The sequence below is a fragment of the Aphelocoma coerulescens genome, chromosome 4 (genome assembly GCF_041296385.1).
Source record: "Aphelocoma coerulescens isolate FSJ_1873_10779 chromosome 4, UR_Acoe_1.0, whole genome shotgun sequence".
NCBI lineage: Eukaryota > Metazoa > Chordata > Aves > Passeriformes > Corvidae > Aphelocoma > Aphelocoma coerulescens.
In genome coordinates, this window is record NC_091017.1 from 52,589,868 (window position 1) to 52,607,026 (window position 17,159).

At 38.8% G+C, this 17,159-nt stretch overlaps 2 protein-coding genes across 3 annotated transcripts; both read left to right on the forward strand.

The window, feature by feature from the left end:
* The first annotated feature begins 109 nt into the window (after positions 1 to 109).
* On the forward strand, positions 110 to 7,433 carry SGCB (sarcoglycan beta). 2 transcript variants are annotated; one of them, XM_069014132.1, is made up of 6 exons: positions 110 to 182; positions 1,671 to 1,880; positions 2,684 to 2,869; positions 2,982 to 3,173; positions 3,673 to 3,804; positions 4,638 to 7,433. In XM_069014132.1, exons 1-6 carry the CDS (start codon positions 159 to 161, stop codon positions 4,839 to 4,841), a joined length of 948 nt encoding a protein of 315 aa, XP_068870233.1. In that variant the 5' UTR covers positions 110 to 158; the 3' UTR covers positions 4,842 to 7,433. The 2 variants fall into 2 exon arrangements, with proteins under 2 accessions (XP_068870233.1, XP_068870234.1); XM_069014133.1 differs by lacking the exon at positions 110 to 182 and adding an exon at positions 1,050 to 1,120.
* Positions 7,434 to 7,615: 182 nt separating this feature from the next.
* On the forward strand, positions 7,616 to 15,926 carry LRRC66 (leucine rich repeat containing 66). The gene is made up of 5 exons (XM_069014131.1): positions 7,616 to 7,676; positions 7,890 to 8,390; positions 10,763 to 10,932; positions 11,447 to 11,774; positions 13,167 to 15,926. The coding sequence occupies exons 2-5, from the start codon at positions 7,895 to 7,897 to the stop codon at positions 15,638 to 15,640; spliced, it is 3,468 nt and encodes a 1,155-aa protein (XP_068870232.1). The 5' UTR covers positions 7,616 to 7,676; positions 7,890 to 7,894; the 3' UTR covers positions 15,641 to 15,926.
* Positions 15,927 to 17,159: the final 1,233 nt, after the last annotated feature.

Below are 17,159 nucleotides of genomic sequence, written 5' to 3' on the forward strand. Positions count from 1 at the left end.
AACCGGCGGCGGGGAGCGCGGCGCCTCCCGGGGAGCGGGGACGGCCCGCGGCCGCCAGGCGGCGCCGCCGGGTAACGCCGGTGGGCGCGGGCCGCAGGGAGGAGCGGCACCAGGGGGCGCCCGCGGCCCCTGCGCAGCTGCGGCGGCGGCGGGGGAAGATGGCGGCGGCCGCCCCCGAGCAGGTTCGTCCGCGCCGGGACACGGGCACGGGAAGGCGGCGGCGCCGCCTCCGCCGGGCCCGGGGGGAGCGGGGTTGTGGGGAGCGGCCAGCCCGGCCGGGGGTTGCTTCTCCCGGAGGGGGCGCTCGGGCGGGGGTGCCATTTTCGCCGCGGTGGGCGAGGCTGGCGTGGTGCCGAAGCCCTCCGGCCGGGGAGGGGGAAAACGGCGCTCGGGCGGCGCTTCCCGCCCCGTGCCCGGGGGTGTTCGGGCAGGACGGGCTTGGCCGTGCCGGGGAGAGGCGGCCCGAGCCTGCTGTCCGGGCGGGGCGGCTCGGAGCGGCGCCGTCCTGCCCGCAAGCGTGGGTGTGTGACAGACAGAAGTACTTTCTGCCCTGGCAGTGAGGCGCCTGGCATTTGAGCATTGCAGGGATGCCGCTATCGCGCGTAACGAGGCGCTTGGCACTGACGAGGGGGCGGGAGGCGGCGGTGCGCGCCTGCGGGGCCGCGCAGTTCGTGTGGGTTCTGCAGGGTCACAGTGGGTCCGGAACGCCTCCGAGGGAGCGAACCCGCCATAAACTCGTCCAGGTCCTTTCTCAACACCATCTCTTGCTACTTCTTCAGCAGCAGAGGAAAACACGGTGTTGCTACATCAGTGTAGACATGTGCACGTGCAGTTACTTAAGGTGTAGCTTTAGGATTCATTTCAAGTGAACAAACTTAATTCCATCCAAAAGATCAAGCTCCTTCTTTGAAGATGTGAATCCCTAAATAACAAACTGTTCATTCAAGGGAAGTGGAACAAAATTTTGGACAGCTACGAAAATACATTACAAGTTTATTGTGACTATGAATATGTACAAGAGTTTCCTCTATTAATTTCTTACTTTGACAGGATATCCCTTACAATCTCGTAACTTCAGATTATTACATGAAAACTACGCTGGCCAAGTTCCCCATGCCAGGTTTGAAGCCTCACAGTTACCTTTCTCAGTGCTGCATGCAAGCAACAGGATTTAAATGCAAACCCTGTGCTATCAAACTAATTTAAAGACTGTATCCACCACACTTTTTGAATAGTCATTGAGAGTCTATCACACATGAGCATGGAGGAAACTAAAATCCTGTGTATTGGCAGATGACCTGCAGGATTATGTCCTTTATCATCCCTGAGAGTTACAAACTTGATGAAGTTCTTTGTAGCTGGTTTGTTTTCGTTTTTTAACTATAACAATGAAATTAATAATTCCTATCTGCCATGATAAAAATGAGATATAAAGTCATATATTATCTGAAACTATCTGGATTTTAAATTTAGTCATTGTGTTAGCAGAGGTTGCTGTGGTTCTAAGTGCATATTCTGACTACAGGGTGGCAGACTGAAATCTAACACTGAACATAATATCCAATATATTCCACTAGTCACTTCAAATTTGCATTTTTTGCATTCATATGTGTGTGTCGTTGTGGGTAATTTACATGTGTTTTAAAGCTAGCCCATGCTTTGTGTTACAGCAAAGTTCTAATGGCCCGGTGAAGAAGTCTATGCGAGAGAAGGCTGTGGAACGCAGGAACGTTAATAAGGAGCACAACAGTAACTTCAAAGCAGGATACATTCCAATTGATGAAGACCGCCTCCATAAGACAGGGTTACGTGGCAGGAAAGGCAACTTGGCCATATGTGTGATTGTTGTTCTTTTTATTTTGGCTGTCATCAATCTGATTGTGAGTATAATAGCTATACTGTAAGCAACATAAGGTCATATTTCATTTTGACAAATAAAAAAAATAAAACTTTTCCAGTGCCGCTGAGGACTTAAACTGTACTGAAGGAGATTCTCATTTTTCTCCTTTCTTTTTAGTTCTTTTGTAGTCTGAGCAAGATTAGATGGAAGAAGGGTGTAAGTTTGGTTATCATGGTTATTTCAGTTATCATGGTTCCAACAAGGAACCTGCTGTTCATGTAGGAAAGAATTAGGAACCTTCAAAATGCCACCCCATGAGAAGTGTTAGTTGTACAAATGTGTTCAGGATATATGGCAGGAATATCTTACATAACAGAGCTGTATGTGAACATTCAGAATTAACCAGCCACTGCACTTCAAAGCTTTATTGATGGTCAATGAGAAGTAATACATTATTTTTCATAATTTCACATCCATCTGTGAGGGTGCGTTCTTGTAGTTCATTGTTAAGTATATACCAAGCTGAACTGTTCAGGAAACTTATTTAGTCAATGATTATCCTTAAACAGAAAAAAGATGTAATTATGAATGTGATTTAATATTTTATATATATATAAATCATTTTAGTTACTGTTTCAAATAAACCTAAAAATAATTTTAAATGCCTTTCGTAATTAAATGCGTTATGAAGTTTTCAGTAGGAACAGACTAAAGTAAACTCACAAAGCTCACTTAAACACTAGCATTAATAATTGTTCAAATAAAACATCTAATTAATACAATAATTGTGGTAGGAAGATCCAAACAATCAACATAATCTTTGAAAATGTGTTTCTCTTTCAGATTACCCTGGTTATCTGGGCAGTGATAAGAATTGGTCCCAATGGTTGTGACAGTATGGAATTCCATGAGAGTGGCTTGCTGCGGTTTAAGCAAGTGTCTGACATGGGTGTTATACATCCCTTATATAAAAGCACTGTAGGAGGGAGGCGGAATGAAGACTTGGTGATCACTGGGAATAATCAACCTGTAAGTTATACCATGAATTGAAAGTTGGTGAGCAACACTAGAGAATTACACTCACATTGCTAATAAATGTTACATTTAAAACATCATTAAGTTCATGACTTTGTTTCTGAAGATTGTATTTCAGCAAGGAACAACCAAGCTTAGCGTGGAAAAAGACAAAACTTCTATTACCAGTGATATTGGTATGGAATTTGTTGACCCACGAACACAAAATACTTTGTTCAGCACCGACTATGAAACTCATGAGTTTCATCTGCCAAATGGAGTTAAAATCTTGAATGTACAAAAGGCCTCTACAGAGAGGGTATGTCTCATTTTTTGTAAGTAATAATAATATGGCCCATTGTTTGTTTGTGTAACAGTAGAGTTAGTGGTTTTGTAGAAGGTTGAGTGTGCCTTTGGAAGCACTGAGCAATCCTGTTGCAGAAAAAACACCCACAACTACAAATACATAGGAGGAACAGATTAAGTGAAAACAGAGGGGTAAGTTTACATAATCTGTCCTAACAGGAAGCCTGTATTTGCTACAAGTGTTACCTGTTGTATCCATATTGTCAAATGAATTGTTATTTTTATTGCAAAACTAATTTTACATACCTTCCAAAATTTAGTAATCCTGTTTTGAAATGTGAACGTGGAAAATAACAAATATGCAGAAGCTAATGGCAGAAGGGCAAGAAGTACATTCAAGTTTTTTATTAAATTTCTTAGTACTACTTCTAAGGTAATTAAAGTTACTCAGACAAACAGAAGTGGCACATTTTCACTGATCTGTAGTACACTTTTTTTGGTTATGTTCTTAGATTACCAGCAATGCAACGAGTGATCTAAACATAAAGGTCGATGGCCATGCCATTGTCCGTGGAAATGAAGGTGTTTTCATCACAGGCAAGACCATTGAGTTTCGAATGGGTGGAAACATGGAACTTAAAGCAGTTAAGTATTTCAAATCAAAGCATTTTTTAACAGCTTAGTTTCAAATTGAGGCTGATAGTAAACTGATGTAGCTTTATATAGTTTCAAATTTTATACATATTAGTCATGCATAAAAGTTTAGTCTGTATATTTAGTAAGATTTAAATAGGTGGTTTATTACTTTTGCTGTTAATTAGTGGTTGAGTAGTTTTCAGGTAACATTGATTTACTACTGTTAAAACACAAAAACCTACTATGCAGTTAAAGCTAAGCTATTGACCTCTGCACTGAAATGAATACCAAAGGGAATTAATATTCTCTGAAGCTTTACTGGGGTCGGCAACCTTTGCCAGAAGAGCAGAGCATATAGTTAGGAGCACTACCTTCTGTGCTGCTGCTGTAAGAGTCACTAGCATTCCTTTAAGATTTTTGGAGATTAAGATGGCAGTATATACAGAACAATGGAAAAGAACGATAAAAGTATATGCACTTCCAAGTGTGAATGAATTTCATGTATGAATTCAAACACTGTTTCCTGTGTCATGTCCATATTTTTACATTTACTGCATTTGCTAATAAGTCTGTAAAGTGAAAAGTCACCCTACTGCTGTCTTTCTCAATATCGATCCACCACTGGAATGGCAAGTACATTGCTCACTATAGCCAAGAAATCCATAGGCATTGCTATAGTTTTCATTAAAAAATTAAACTTCTTTAAACATACCTTTTTTATTATGTTGATTCTGTAGCCATCCTAGAGATGTTATTTATCCATTAAACCAAGTTGTCATTCTCAAAAACAATCTGCCTTATTTACATTAGAAGTTGTACTTTCTTTCTTTCTCCTTAATAGGAAAACAGCATTATCCTGAACGGAACTGTGATGGTGAGCCCATCACGACTGCCCAGTTCTTCTTACGGGGAACAGTTCAATAATGGCAACTGGCTGCGCTTCAAGCTCTGCATGTGTGCGGATGGGACACTGTTCAAGGTTCAGGTGACAGGGCATAACATGGGCTGTCAGACTTCTGTCAACCCGTGTGGAGCCACACACTAAAACAAACCACTGCTGGGACATGTCTCGTTCGTGTTTACATATATTTGTATGAAGTAATTGCATGCCTTCAAGGGTTTCTTTTTTACAGCAGTTTATACTAACATTTCTTACGTAGTGTTTTTAAGGAAAGGCTGTTACGGTCAGCAGTATTAGATCATCATCCTGTTAGATGCAATAATGGCACTGACTCAGTAAGCTTGCAGTGTACATGCATACTGAAGTACCTTCCTGAATTGGGATCAGTAGAATACATGTAAAGAACGTGATCCTCTACTGCCTTCAGTTGTCTCTAGAGGAGGATTTTTTCCTTTGTCCCAAGACCTTGAGGACTGCTGAGAACACAGCTGCAATCTGAAGTTCTTCAAGAGGAATGTCAATTTTTTGTTGGAAATTGATTTTCCTAGGACGGCTGAAGTGGCAGACTTCTGTCTTCTTTCTTGTTGATACATTGATTTCCCCTAAACTCAGGTGGTTTACCAGATGTGTATGGAGAGGGGTAATGGCAGATCACTTTAAAATATCCCATTGTTTCTGCCATATATTTTCATGTTGTTAAAAAATTATGCTATCATAAATAGTATTTGGGAAGTAATATTGAGTATGGAAATGTAACTTGAATTTTGAAGTAGTTTTGCAGTTATTGAAATGTTGCTTGAGCTTCCATTCTATCTATGCAGTTAATGCATTCTGCAGTTGCTTAATTCATGTAAAGTACTTATAAACATGTTTATATTAGAAGTACATTTTTAAAGATGTGCTTATAGCTTGCTCACTATCCAAAAATAGTGTTTTCCTGGGTGTTCTAATGTGAACAGTGTCTGAGTCCATTATTCAATAGCTAATAATCTAAAGCTGTAGCAGTGTCTGAGGTCAGATTTGTCCTTCCCCATAAATGTCAGTACTGATGCATTACTGAGAACCTAAGAATTAAATTCTGAAGTTAAACTGTAGGACTGTAATTCTAAATGTGATGGTAGGACATCACGGTAAATACATGTGTATCAGAATTGGTCAACAGTGAAACTGTGGTGAACTGGAGCCTATTACAGCCTTGCAACTCCTTTTGCAGCAGTGAGGTGTTTTGTGCTAAAAATAGACCAGCTATTTATAAGATTCCTTCTTTCCCCACCCCATGTATTTCTTCAGTTTAAAATAGCTTTGTTTTGCAGTAGCATCAAGTAATCTTAATATTGGAGGCCTCAAAGTGACTTTGCAACAGGTTTTTGACAAGTTTTTTGATAAGCACACACTTCTTTATCTAAAAGATAATGCAAATTTTACACATTAACTTCAGAATTAGTTACTCGTTACTGGAAGGAAGATCATCTACCCTTGTTTTACAGTGCTCCAAGTACATAGGATTCCATTAAATACAAATCAGCCCCTGCTGAATTCATATCCAAGGTCCCAATTTCTGAGTTTACTGGAAGGCAGTAAGCCCTGATGCAGAATGTGTATGGGTGGAAGTGATTTCTGGAGGGCTATTCCTAAGTCAGGCATTACAGCACATGGGGGAGGTCAGAGGAGTCGTACTTCCCTCACTGCTCAAAGGCAAAGCCAGATTTTGATGCTCAGTAGTTGGGGTTTTGGGGCTGGACAGCAGTGGAGCTGTTCTGACAAAATCAGAATAAGCAAAATATAATGAAGCAAAAACTTTGAGTTCTCACATTAAAGATTATGGGGAAGTACTGCCAATTTGCATACTGCCTTCATGAACCTCATAGTTTTACTAGAGTTAATATTTACTAAACACTTTAACTTTGCTGCTTTACATCCATATTTTCTGCTAAGCAGTGCCTCAATTAGTATCTGTTACAGTTAAGAGGAGGAAATAAACTAGCATTTTTAGAATTTTCACTCTCATGCTAATGGAAATCTGTCACTTTATTTTTATGTATACAAATGCATACGCATATAAAAAAATATAAAGAGCAGTATCCTCAAAGCTGAAATACATCTTGAAAATGACAGATACTGCCCTGGTCAAGTAGGTTTCACACATATTAAAGCTCTTCTCTGATTAACACTGACATGCTTATATGCTATAATTAGATTCTTATAATTATCAAGAGTTCTTTGTAAAATAGTGTGCAATATACAGCTGAAAGATTTCAAAAAGGTACTCTTATATCATGATTTGCAGAACTGTTTTTGAAGTGTGGATTTTTTTTGTCAAAATGTAGCAAAACCAATCATAAAAATACCAAATGAAATAAATTATCAAATTTGCTAGCCACTCTCTATGTGTTAATATATTTTATATTTATATTACACAGTTTGACAAATGTTGGCACCACATATGCCTTCTGTAGAGGATTTACTTGTTCATCTCCTAACTGCCTAAGGTACATTTTTCTATATGTATTTAAAACACTGAGTGGAACACTATTTATTTCAGTCCCACAGATGCACTTAAGAGTCTGTGTGTATAAAGTGCATTCTACATGCCTCTGTAAAATGGGTTCACTGAAACAACTTGCATGTAAAGAGTTCTCACCATCTGTAAATGTGGTTGTTCCAATGAGTGAAAGAAAAACTGAATTTCAAATGTTTGTTTTGAAATGAAACAATAAATTCTAAGATGCAGCTGGAGTTCAGAAGTGTTATTTGTAAGAATATAGTTTTTCATTAAAAATACATTGTTGTGTTATTGATGGGGAAACTGGAAGTATGAAAATTGTTCCACACCTGTTTGTTATAGATTGTATGTGGTGGACTTTGCTCAGTGCAATTGTGTGCAATACCTGAAGCAGAGTTCAAAAGTCTCCCTTTTGTTAGATCTCAAGCTCCCGAGAAGTTGTGTTTCTCGACCAAAGGGCTGGAAAAGACAAAAAGGTTCTAATTGTTTTTTGGGATAGATGGAGGGAGGGGGGAGGTTACCAGTTTATGAATGTTCTTTTTAAAAAATAAGACTCTAAAAGGGAATGTTTAAGGCAGAATGTTGGTAATGCTGTGGTTATTTGGTGTTGATTTTTTTTATGTCAAACTATTTTCGCTTTCTATTCTTGTTATGCTGAATTTAACCATAATTCTACATTTTACACATAGATACTATGGATAACCTTCATTTGCATGTCATAGCCGTGGTCCTTTACTTAAATCTTCCTGGATCAGTGGGAACCAAGTCACAGTGGACTCTTCCTGCTACACCTCACCATTCAGAGTGCCGGTGGGATGGGCAGTTCCTACTGAATTGCTCTTTTACCAGAATATCTACTATTCCAGATGATATATCACAAACAGCAGTAACAGCTGATTTGAGTTACAATAATATTAAAACTTTTGTGTGCCCTGATGGAAGAAATGAACAGTGGATGCTAAAACACCTGAACCTCAGTAACAACCGGATTTCTGAACTCACTTTAACTACTTGTACAAATTTACCCATTTTAGAAACTCTAAATCTCAATGGTAATGCCATCCACACCCTCACACTGGACAAGCCTACACCTGCACATGGGTCTAAAAAGTACAGCGTTGTTGATCATCTCCTGCCTGCTTTGAAAGTATTGTCAGTTGAAAGAAATAATCTTCAGACAGTTCCAAGAGGTAAGCATTTTTGGAATCTTTAAGGACTTGACTCCCAAGGGGTAAGTTAGTTTTGGATGCAGTTCATACATCTTACTGAATCCAAAATGTGACTGTCTCATTTTATTATATTTGAGGTGAGGGAAAGTTCCAGCTGCAAATACAGAGGCTGAAGTAAATCAGTTGTTTTGGTTTACGTCATTAGGTATTTTTCATACAGTCTTAGCAACTGTACTGCCTTAATAGCAGTCAAATATAACCAGATGTATGCTCTAAGAGCCCAAGCAGTATTCTTGCTTGTTATATAGAAATGGGGAGTAAGGATCTTTGGAAAAACACCAGCCTCCACATCCCAGTCCTGAACCTTAAAGTCAAAAAAATCGCAGATCATTAATTTCATACTACCTTTCAAATCAACATTCTTAAATAAAACATGCTGCAATTTCACTATTTCACAGAGACAGGAAAATATATTTTGTTCTGTCCAAACAATTTTACTCAGCGCTGTTTAATAATCAATCACAGCGACACCTTGTTGTAACAGGAGAGAGCTGTAAGGTTTCGAGAGACTTTGAGAGACTTTGACGTCCTGGTCACTGAACTATGCTGGGCAGCTCAGCCTTTATCCAAGGATGATTCACAGTGGCCAAACTGTTTAAATGAAGCAGAAGCTGCCAGATGAGCAGCCCTATCCTATACAACGTGTTGAATTTATTAATCTCTGATACTACCATCAGGCTCATTACAAGGACATGTGATAACAAACAAAAATACTGCTTATCCCACAAAGTCAGACAAAGATAGTCTTATTTGCCCCTACACAGGGTGATGAAAGTTCCATTTTTCTCATTTTATGCTAATTGAATAATTCTCTGGCATACAGGAAACCCATTTCACGTAATGATTTCGTAGTGTCTGTAAGGTATCTATAGACAGTATAGAAAAGCTTACATTATAAAATACATCGATGAAGATTTGATTTGTTTTGACAGATAAATATGCCCATTGTAGGATGCCTCAGAAGGTCAGACAGATCAATCCTCTTCTGTAAGAGACATTTTTAGATATCAGATACATCTGTATAAAAGAATTTTTAGATGTTAAAGTTCAAATTGCTGTGCATGGTACCACCACACTTTTAAGTTATACTTAAATCCTATATTCATTTAAATACATGCTCAGAACCTTATTTTCCTTATCCAAAATACTTCACTAAAATTCTGGGGTTTAAGTTCTGGAAAGAAAACATAAACTGCAGTTCTGTAGCAGAGGTTTCCCACAGAGAAATCCTTCTCTCAGCCTCCCCCCACTCAGGAGTAAGGCTGCTGTCCACTGCTGCCACACCAGTGTGTATTTCTGGCACAAGCATAGATTGAGGGAAGTATCCACAGTACAATTCCTCATGCAGGTGTACTGATGAATTTATGAACTGCCAGAACTTCTGTATGCTTTTCCTATCACCTACCTCTAGTTTTACAGCAGGAATGAATGATTCCCTCTGCTTTTCACAATAAACCCAAAGATCGATTACATAGCAAACAGAACTGCTAGCTGAAAAAAGAGGTTTCTGGTAAACAAGGTGACACCAAGGGCAAAATTTTTAAGAACTAGTAGCTTCTCAACAATGCTGTATGATCAAAAATCACTTTAGAGTGACATTGTGATGTTGAACACTCAGCATCAGTGGGAATGCTGAGTGTTCAGGTGCCTGCCTTCCCACTGGAACTTGCAGGTTGGAGCTTCAGGGGCTGCCTACACAGCACCTCAGAAAAATGAGGCATCTCCAGCAATCAAAAGTGTTCCTTATGTAAAGTGGATGTTATTGTAACTAGGATACACTGAAGAATATACTGTCATGCTTTATAATTCACAGGCAGCCAGGCAGAAGCAACAACATGTTTTTGTTTTCATTCAGTTTTACATCCTATGAATACAGTTCAAATAATTCCACAAATGAAAAACTCACATGAAATTGCCTATGGCATCTCCATCTTTTACTCAGAATTAAAATATTTGGATCTTGTAAACTCAATATATTCCACACTTTTCACACTCCTTTCCTACCTCCAGTTCTCCAGAAAAGCTTGCTCAAAGTACAGAGATCACAGTCAGAATAATTTTGTAAGCACAAAGAAATGTTAGTGCTTTTATGAAAGTGTCAATTTTTAAGACATTCATTGACTGTGAATGTTTTAATATGCCAGCTGTTGATGCTATGCAGCTTTTAGAATGGGACAACCCCTGACTAGGAAAGGCATAACACAAAGGCTGCAGCCACTCATTGCAACAGAGAGGAATGGAAGGAATTTTGTTGCAAAGAATTTTATAAAGACACTTGATGCAATTAGGAAAACAAGAATATGAAATGTGAAATAGGTTTTTTTTCTCCCTAGGACTAGGCCTCCTGCAGTCTTTACAAACTGTCTATATGTCATCCAATGCCATACAACAGATTGACCCAAAGGATTTTCAAAACTGTTCACAGCTGAAGGACATTCACCTGCGAAACAACAAGATAACTAAAATTCATCCAGATGCCTTCAGAGATCTCAACAAATTACAGGTTGTAAAGGAATAAAACTGTTTCAATATTTTATGTTAATCATTAAAGATATTAATTACCAACAGTTCAGCATGATTATAATATTAGTGTACAGTTAAAAAACTAGAGCAAATGATGAACATATTATTTTTATATATTTGCTTTTTATATATAGGAAAACATACACGCTGAAATGTACAAGATATAACCATAAATTCACAATTTCTCTATGCCACATACCAATCCATAACTGCCTTAAACACACACGTCCCTTTCTACCCCCATCCCTTCCATGGCAAGAGCCCTGCAGCTCCCTATTCACACAGAGCTAAGTCAACAATGGGAGAATTCTAAACATACCACAATTTAAACTTTCATCTACATTAAAAAGTTTAGAACATTATTGAAATCCTGAACAGATGTATTGTTCACAGAACTACAGAAGTGCTTGTACACTAAAACACTGTTGTAAGATGTTGCAATAAGGATTCCATTGTAAGCCTTATCAAATTAATTCTGTATTATTTCCAAATAGGTCGTGGATCTCCGTGAAAATGCTCTGACAATCCCTCTACCACAGATACTAGTCAGTTTGAACTTTTTTCAACTTGAAGTGTATTTGTCAAAGAATGCCTGGATCTTTAACTGCAAGCTAAATGCTTTTAAACATTTATTTCATTTTGTCTTTGACTCCACAAGGAAAAAATGGAGCCTTTCATACAAGTCTGACAACAACTCCCAGAAACCTCTGCTGTATCTTTCAAGTTTCCATTTAAACTGCAGGGACAATGTTTTGCTCAAAAGGGCTACAGTGCCAGCAGGGAACACATCAGTGCTGACGTGTAACTTGGACAACATAAGGGGTATGTACATCAGGCACTCCATAATGGTGCTAAAATCCAAATGAATACAGAATGATCAAATAAATCTGGGTTTAAAAATGTATTTCTAAAGATGCTGTTTAAAAATAACTGAATAACAATTTAATGTGCAAAAATATTTCATTAGAAAGTAGTATTCTGCTTAGAATATTTGAAAGTTAGGTTTTCCAAGTCTTCATCACCTTCATTACATTAAAGGAGTAGGTGATGTCAAATTACACAAGTAAGTTTCAGTAAGTAATGCACTGCAAAGGTATTGGTTCATTTTGGACTGAGACAAAGGACCACATAGTGGGGTGGCACTTCTGGGGCATGTAGAAAACTGAGAAGGATGCAATCGTTTTCAGTATTCAGTTACAGCAAAATGAAATGAAGGTTTATTTGCATGGGAAAAGATTTCTATTTCTTCTAAAAAAGTACAGCTACCATAGCACACACTTCACTTAAGATTTACAAGTAATAGAGAACACTGAAAGTATAAGCAACAAAACCTACAGAGCCAAGACCTACCATGCAGATGGAAAAATAAGACCAAACTTAGAGCAGAAAGTGTATTTGTCATGTGTCGTAAGGCAGAACAGTTTAACTCTAATGTACTAATAGCACTTGGAGGTGGTAAGGCTTTCCCCCGGGAATACTTCATCCCCGAATGAAAATATGCAGGACTATCAGAAATGCCACCTGCTTTGTCTGTTTACAAATCGCAGAAATCTGGATTAAAATCAACACACTGGATTGCAGCAAAACTCAGCTGGGAACAAAAGCTGATCCAAAGACAAAGCTGAAAATACGACCTTGAAACCAACTGCTAAGAGCCAACAACCAGCTGTGGGCCACACTAGCTCAAGTTTGAGTAATTGCTCAATCAGTACAAAGACCCTTGATTTACAGACTTTTTTTCTGCAGTCAGATCAGCAGCTACAGGAAAAACAGTGGTTGAAGCAGTGACAGTTAAGAGGTCCTGTTTTACTCACAGCTGCATGCAGTGCCCATGGCCAGGCTGCAGAGCAGCTGGCTATAGATGTGTCTCTTCCACAAGGAAGATCAGCAGGTGTTTCTAATACAACCCTGAACTTGCTTAGATGATTTCAGTGACCTCCTCCCTCACTACCATTTTCCTTGTAAAGTCTGCTATTAAGATCCCACATGTACTGTGCTTTTAGATGGGAGGCAGTGGGGAGGGGCCTATAATATGGTTTAAGAGACTTCAGACCATGTTAAATTACTTAGGATGGATAGAAGGAAAATGGGGTTTACAATAAACTGTTAAAATTATCAGAGATAGTCCAGAGTATATTCTTAAAAATATCACTGGACCCTACAAACCAAGTATACTATGCTTTTAGCAAAGACTGAGTTTGTATTTTCTTTCAGGTAATGGAGTCTCTTGGTGGACACCTAAGGGCAGAATTTCAAAAAATCATGGTTTTCCTCATATGACACTGGATAAAATGAATAATTTAGTGATATACAATGCTGAGAAAACTGCTGAAGGATTGTATTTGTGTCTTTTTAATACAACAAAGGAGAAATACCTCATTTACAATATACAGGTGAAAGAAAGAGTTTCGGCATTTTTGGTTAGAAAAGCCCGGGATACTAACACTGTTTTTAGAGAGAAAGAAACAGAGCCAAACTTTGCACTGGCTGTCTCCCTCTCTGTGCTCATTACGTTTGTTTGTGCTTTCTGTCTGGGTGCTTTTGCTAGACCCTACCTGGAGAACCTTTGGAGACTCATGCGCAGGAATAAAAATTCAAATTCAGAACATACTTATTCTAATCAAGCTTTTTCAGATGAAACCTTGAGCAGAGAGTCTTCTGCAAGCAGGCCAACAAACACACAGCATAGTGTGTTATTTTGTGATAAGAACTCTTTAGGAAACACATACATTTTTCCTACAGAAACTTCTAATTTGTATGAAAATATCACTAGCAGTGGCGTACATCCACCAAATTCAGAAGCAAAGTACCAGAAACAAAGCAATACTGAGATCAACATGAAGAAAACACCAGTGTTTTCAAAAACCCAAACTAGTATTGACAATAATGAAAGTATAAATATTTATGATAATGGACTATGTTCTGTAAGGACAGATTACCAGAACAACAATGAAGTAACGCCAAACAGCAAAGTAAGCAACTGCTCTGGTCTGCTGCAGTCTGAGATCACAAAAGCTACACCAGGATCTCCAGAAAGAAAAGGTATTGTTTCACATAATGAACCCAGACACACTACAAAATTTATGCAGGGAAGGCAAAGCTGTGAAGAACAACTTGGTCTAAACGGCAACGAAAATATACCTAGTGATGTTGGAGATTTTATTTCACCTGGTAGCTCCAGAAGAGATGCAGATACTGAGAATTTAAGCATCTATGAAACAATAGAAAACTCTCCCTTTACAGAGCATGACTGTAAAAGGATACATTCAGATGAAAAAGACGCTTCAGCCGATATATTTGGTGACAGTTCTTCAGCTGAAGGTACTCCATTCACATTGAGTGACTGTAGCTCTTTAGCAGACTTTGAACTGGAACAAGCCGAGGTTAGTGACAACGTGCCCGTCTGTCAGTCATCGCTAGAGGAAGCTGATACAAACAGTGGAACTGAGAAGCTCTCAACACTGCCAGAGTCTCTAAACATTACTGGTGAACTTCAGCAGATTGGGAAAAATGCAGATGAGAACAGTGCCTATTTTGAAACCACTATTAATTATGGATCAGATACCACCATGCATGAAACAGCATCCCCTTATACTGATAAATGCAGTGGCCACATAAGCATGTCAGATCCAGATACAGCTAGTTCTTCAAATCAAGAAGTTCCAGATACATTTGATTATTTTACTAATGAGGAATCAACAGTACAAAACTGTATTTCTGATTCTCTCTACAGTCAAAGTACAGATTTTGGTAATACAGTGCTTAAGTTAAAACATTTTTCCACATGTGACACAGAGAACACTTCTGAAGAGGCTGAACTGCAGCTGTCTCTGCTTCCCAGAGAACCACAGCATTCCCTCAGCTTCAGTCACACAGAACAAAAAGAAAATGCACCAGCGGGAAGTACAGATGAGCACACAGCCAGGAACTCCCCTGAAAAGAATCATGGTGGAGAAGACATTACATTAAGAAGAAACATGAGTACATTTGAGGACAATGGCTTTATTTTTGCTCCCATTGATACTGGTTTGAATGAGGTTGTTAAAAAAACATCACTGCTGGATTCCAGCAAAGAATCATCTCTTGAACTGCTGCCTGAACACACAGCTGAAAAACATTTCATGTTTATTACACAGCAAGATGACTGGCTACTACAGGGGAAGCAGGCTTATGCAGATAAAATGCAAGGAGGTTCTGATGAGAAAGATTCTGATGGATACACAGAATTACAGGATACCAGCAATTGCAGTCTGCCTGAAGAAACACAGTCTTGTAATCCTACAGCAGCTCTGCTGCAGCTTCATAGTTCTTGGAAAACACAGTCAGGCTTGACAACAGATGATCACTTCCAACTGGATCAGAGTGATGAGGATGCATATTCCTTCTCAATCCCACAAGGTTTCTTCAATGAAAGCACACCATACAGTTCATGTTCCTTCCCACAAAAGCCTACAGTAAATACAATCTCTGAAAGCACCGATTCCAGCAAGATGAAGGATCACACTACTTTGTCAGAACTGGAGAACCATTCTGCAGCAGCAGTAGAACACCTTCAAAATTCCAGTGAAAATGTCAGCCAAAAAAGTCAGACAAATTCAGGACAGGACCAGTTTTTTGTTAAGAAGAAAAGAGCATTTGATGGTTTTGCTAATATTTTGCAAAGCAGGAGAACAAACTTCAATAGTTGAAACATAAAATGGTAATACTAAGCTCCCACAGTGTGTATGTCATTACAGCAGGTGCAAAAATTTTGTTTCAAAGTGAAATGACTATTGTTTAGAAGGGTACTTGTAAAAACAACAGTAATAGACTTTATAAAAAGCTACTCCAGAATATTAAAAAAGCTTTTCCTAAATTATATTTACTTTCTCATTATTGGTAGTTGATACTAATACATCATTTCCCTTGGAATTTGCTTCAGATACTCACTGGTTTTTGTGTCTTTGTCTAAAATAAAAGCAACACTGAAATTTACATTATTACTATTATTGTGTTTTCTTATGGGACTCAACCTATACAGTGAAATAGTACATACTACTGTCTTCTGCTTTTTGAACCAGATTTGTGGATTATCTCTGAATTCAGTTTTGCAAAGATAAATGAAGTCCAAGCAGCATTCAATTACATTTCAAAAATTACTTTTTAACTTGGCAAGAGAGAGAAAACCACATTTCTCAAAGAAACAGAATAGAACTCAATTCTTGCAGAAACGTCAGTTATAGAAATGTAGCTATAATGGGACATCACCCAAAGTTTGCAGATGTGATGACACAGGCAGGGTAGTTCAAAAAAGACAAAGGATCCTATACTCACTTGAGAATTTTACTTAAGAGTGGAAAATCAAGAGCAGTTCAAAACTGCTGTTTTAGAATATCAGTAGCCAAAAGACAGAAAATATAAGGTAAAATTACCTCTAAATATATCCCAAGGCCCTTTCAACAGACTCAGTACCACTGATGTAGTCCTTGAAGGGAAATGTCATCCTGAAGGGGAGCAGACCCAGTTCTGGGAAAATGCAGGAAACTGGCTACAACTCTGGGAAAACTCTTTCATGAAGACACAATCAACTCCTAAAAACTCCAAACAGAAGGAACACATTTCAATTCCATCACATGACAAGCAAGTCCAGTGGCACACTACATCACACCCACTGACAGAACAAGAGGACAGTCTTAAGGTGCGCCAGGGGAAGTTTAGGTAAGATGTCAGAAAAAAATTCTTCACTGAAAGAGTGATTGGGCAATGGAATCATCTGCCCAGGGATGTGGTGGAGTCACCATCTCTGGGCGTGTTTAAAAATAGACTGGATGTGACACACAGTGCCATGGTTTAATTGATGAGAACGTTTAGGTTCAGTCATAGGTCGGACTTGATCTCATAGGTCTTTTCCAACCTAGTTCATTCTGTGATCATTGAGACTACCTTTAAAGAAAAAAACTAAGAACAAAGAAGCCACTGCTAGCTTTCAGTAGAGCTCATTATCCACACAAGTTCTTTGTGGCTAAAACAACTTTAAAAATGCAATGCCTGAAAAAAGCACTGACTTGCTCTTTTTGGTGTCTGTGAGTCTTCAAACACTGTCACCTTTTGGCTGTAGCAGCTGCTAACATACTAAGAAATCTAACCATACAAGCAAGGCAATTTTGTGAATCATGGGGAAAAAAAACACACTTGAGTGCTCTATTGATGTCTCATACACTGAAATGT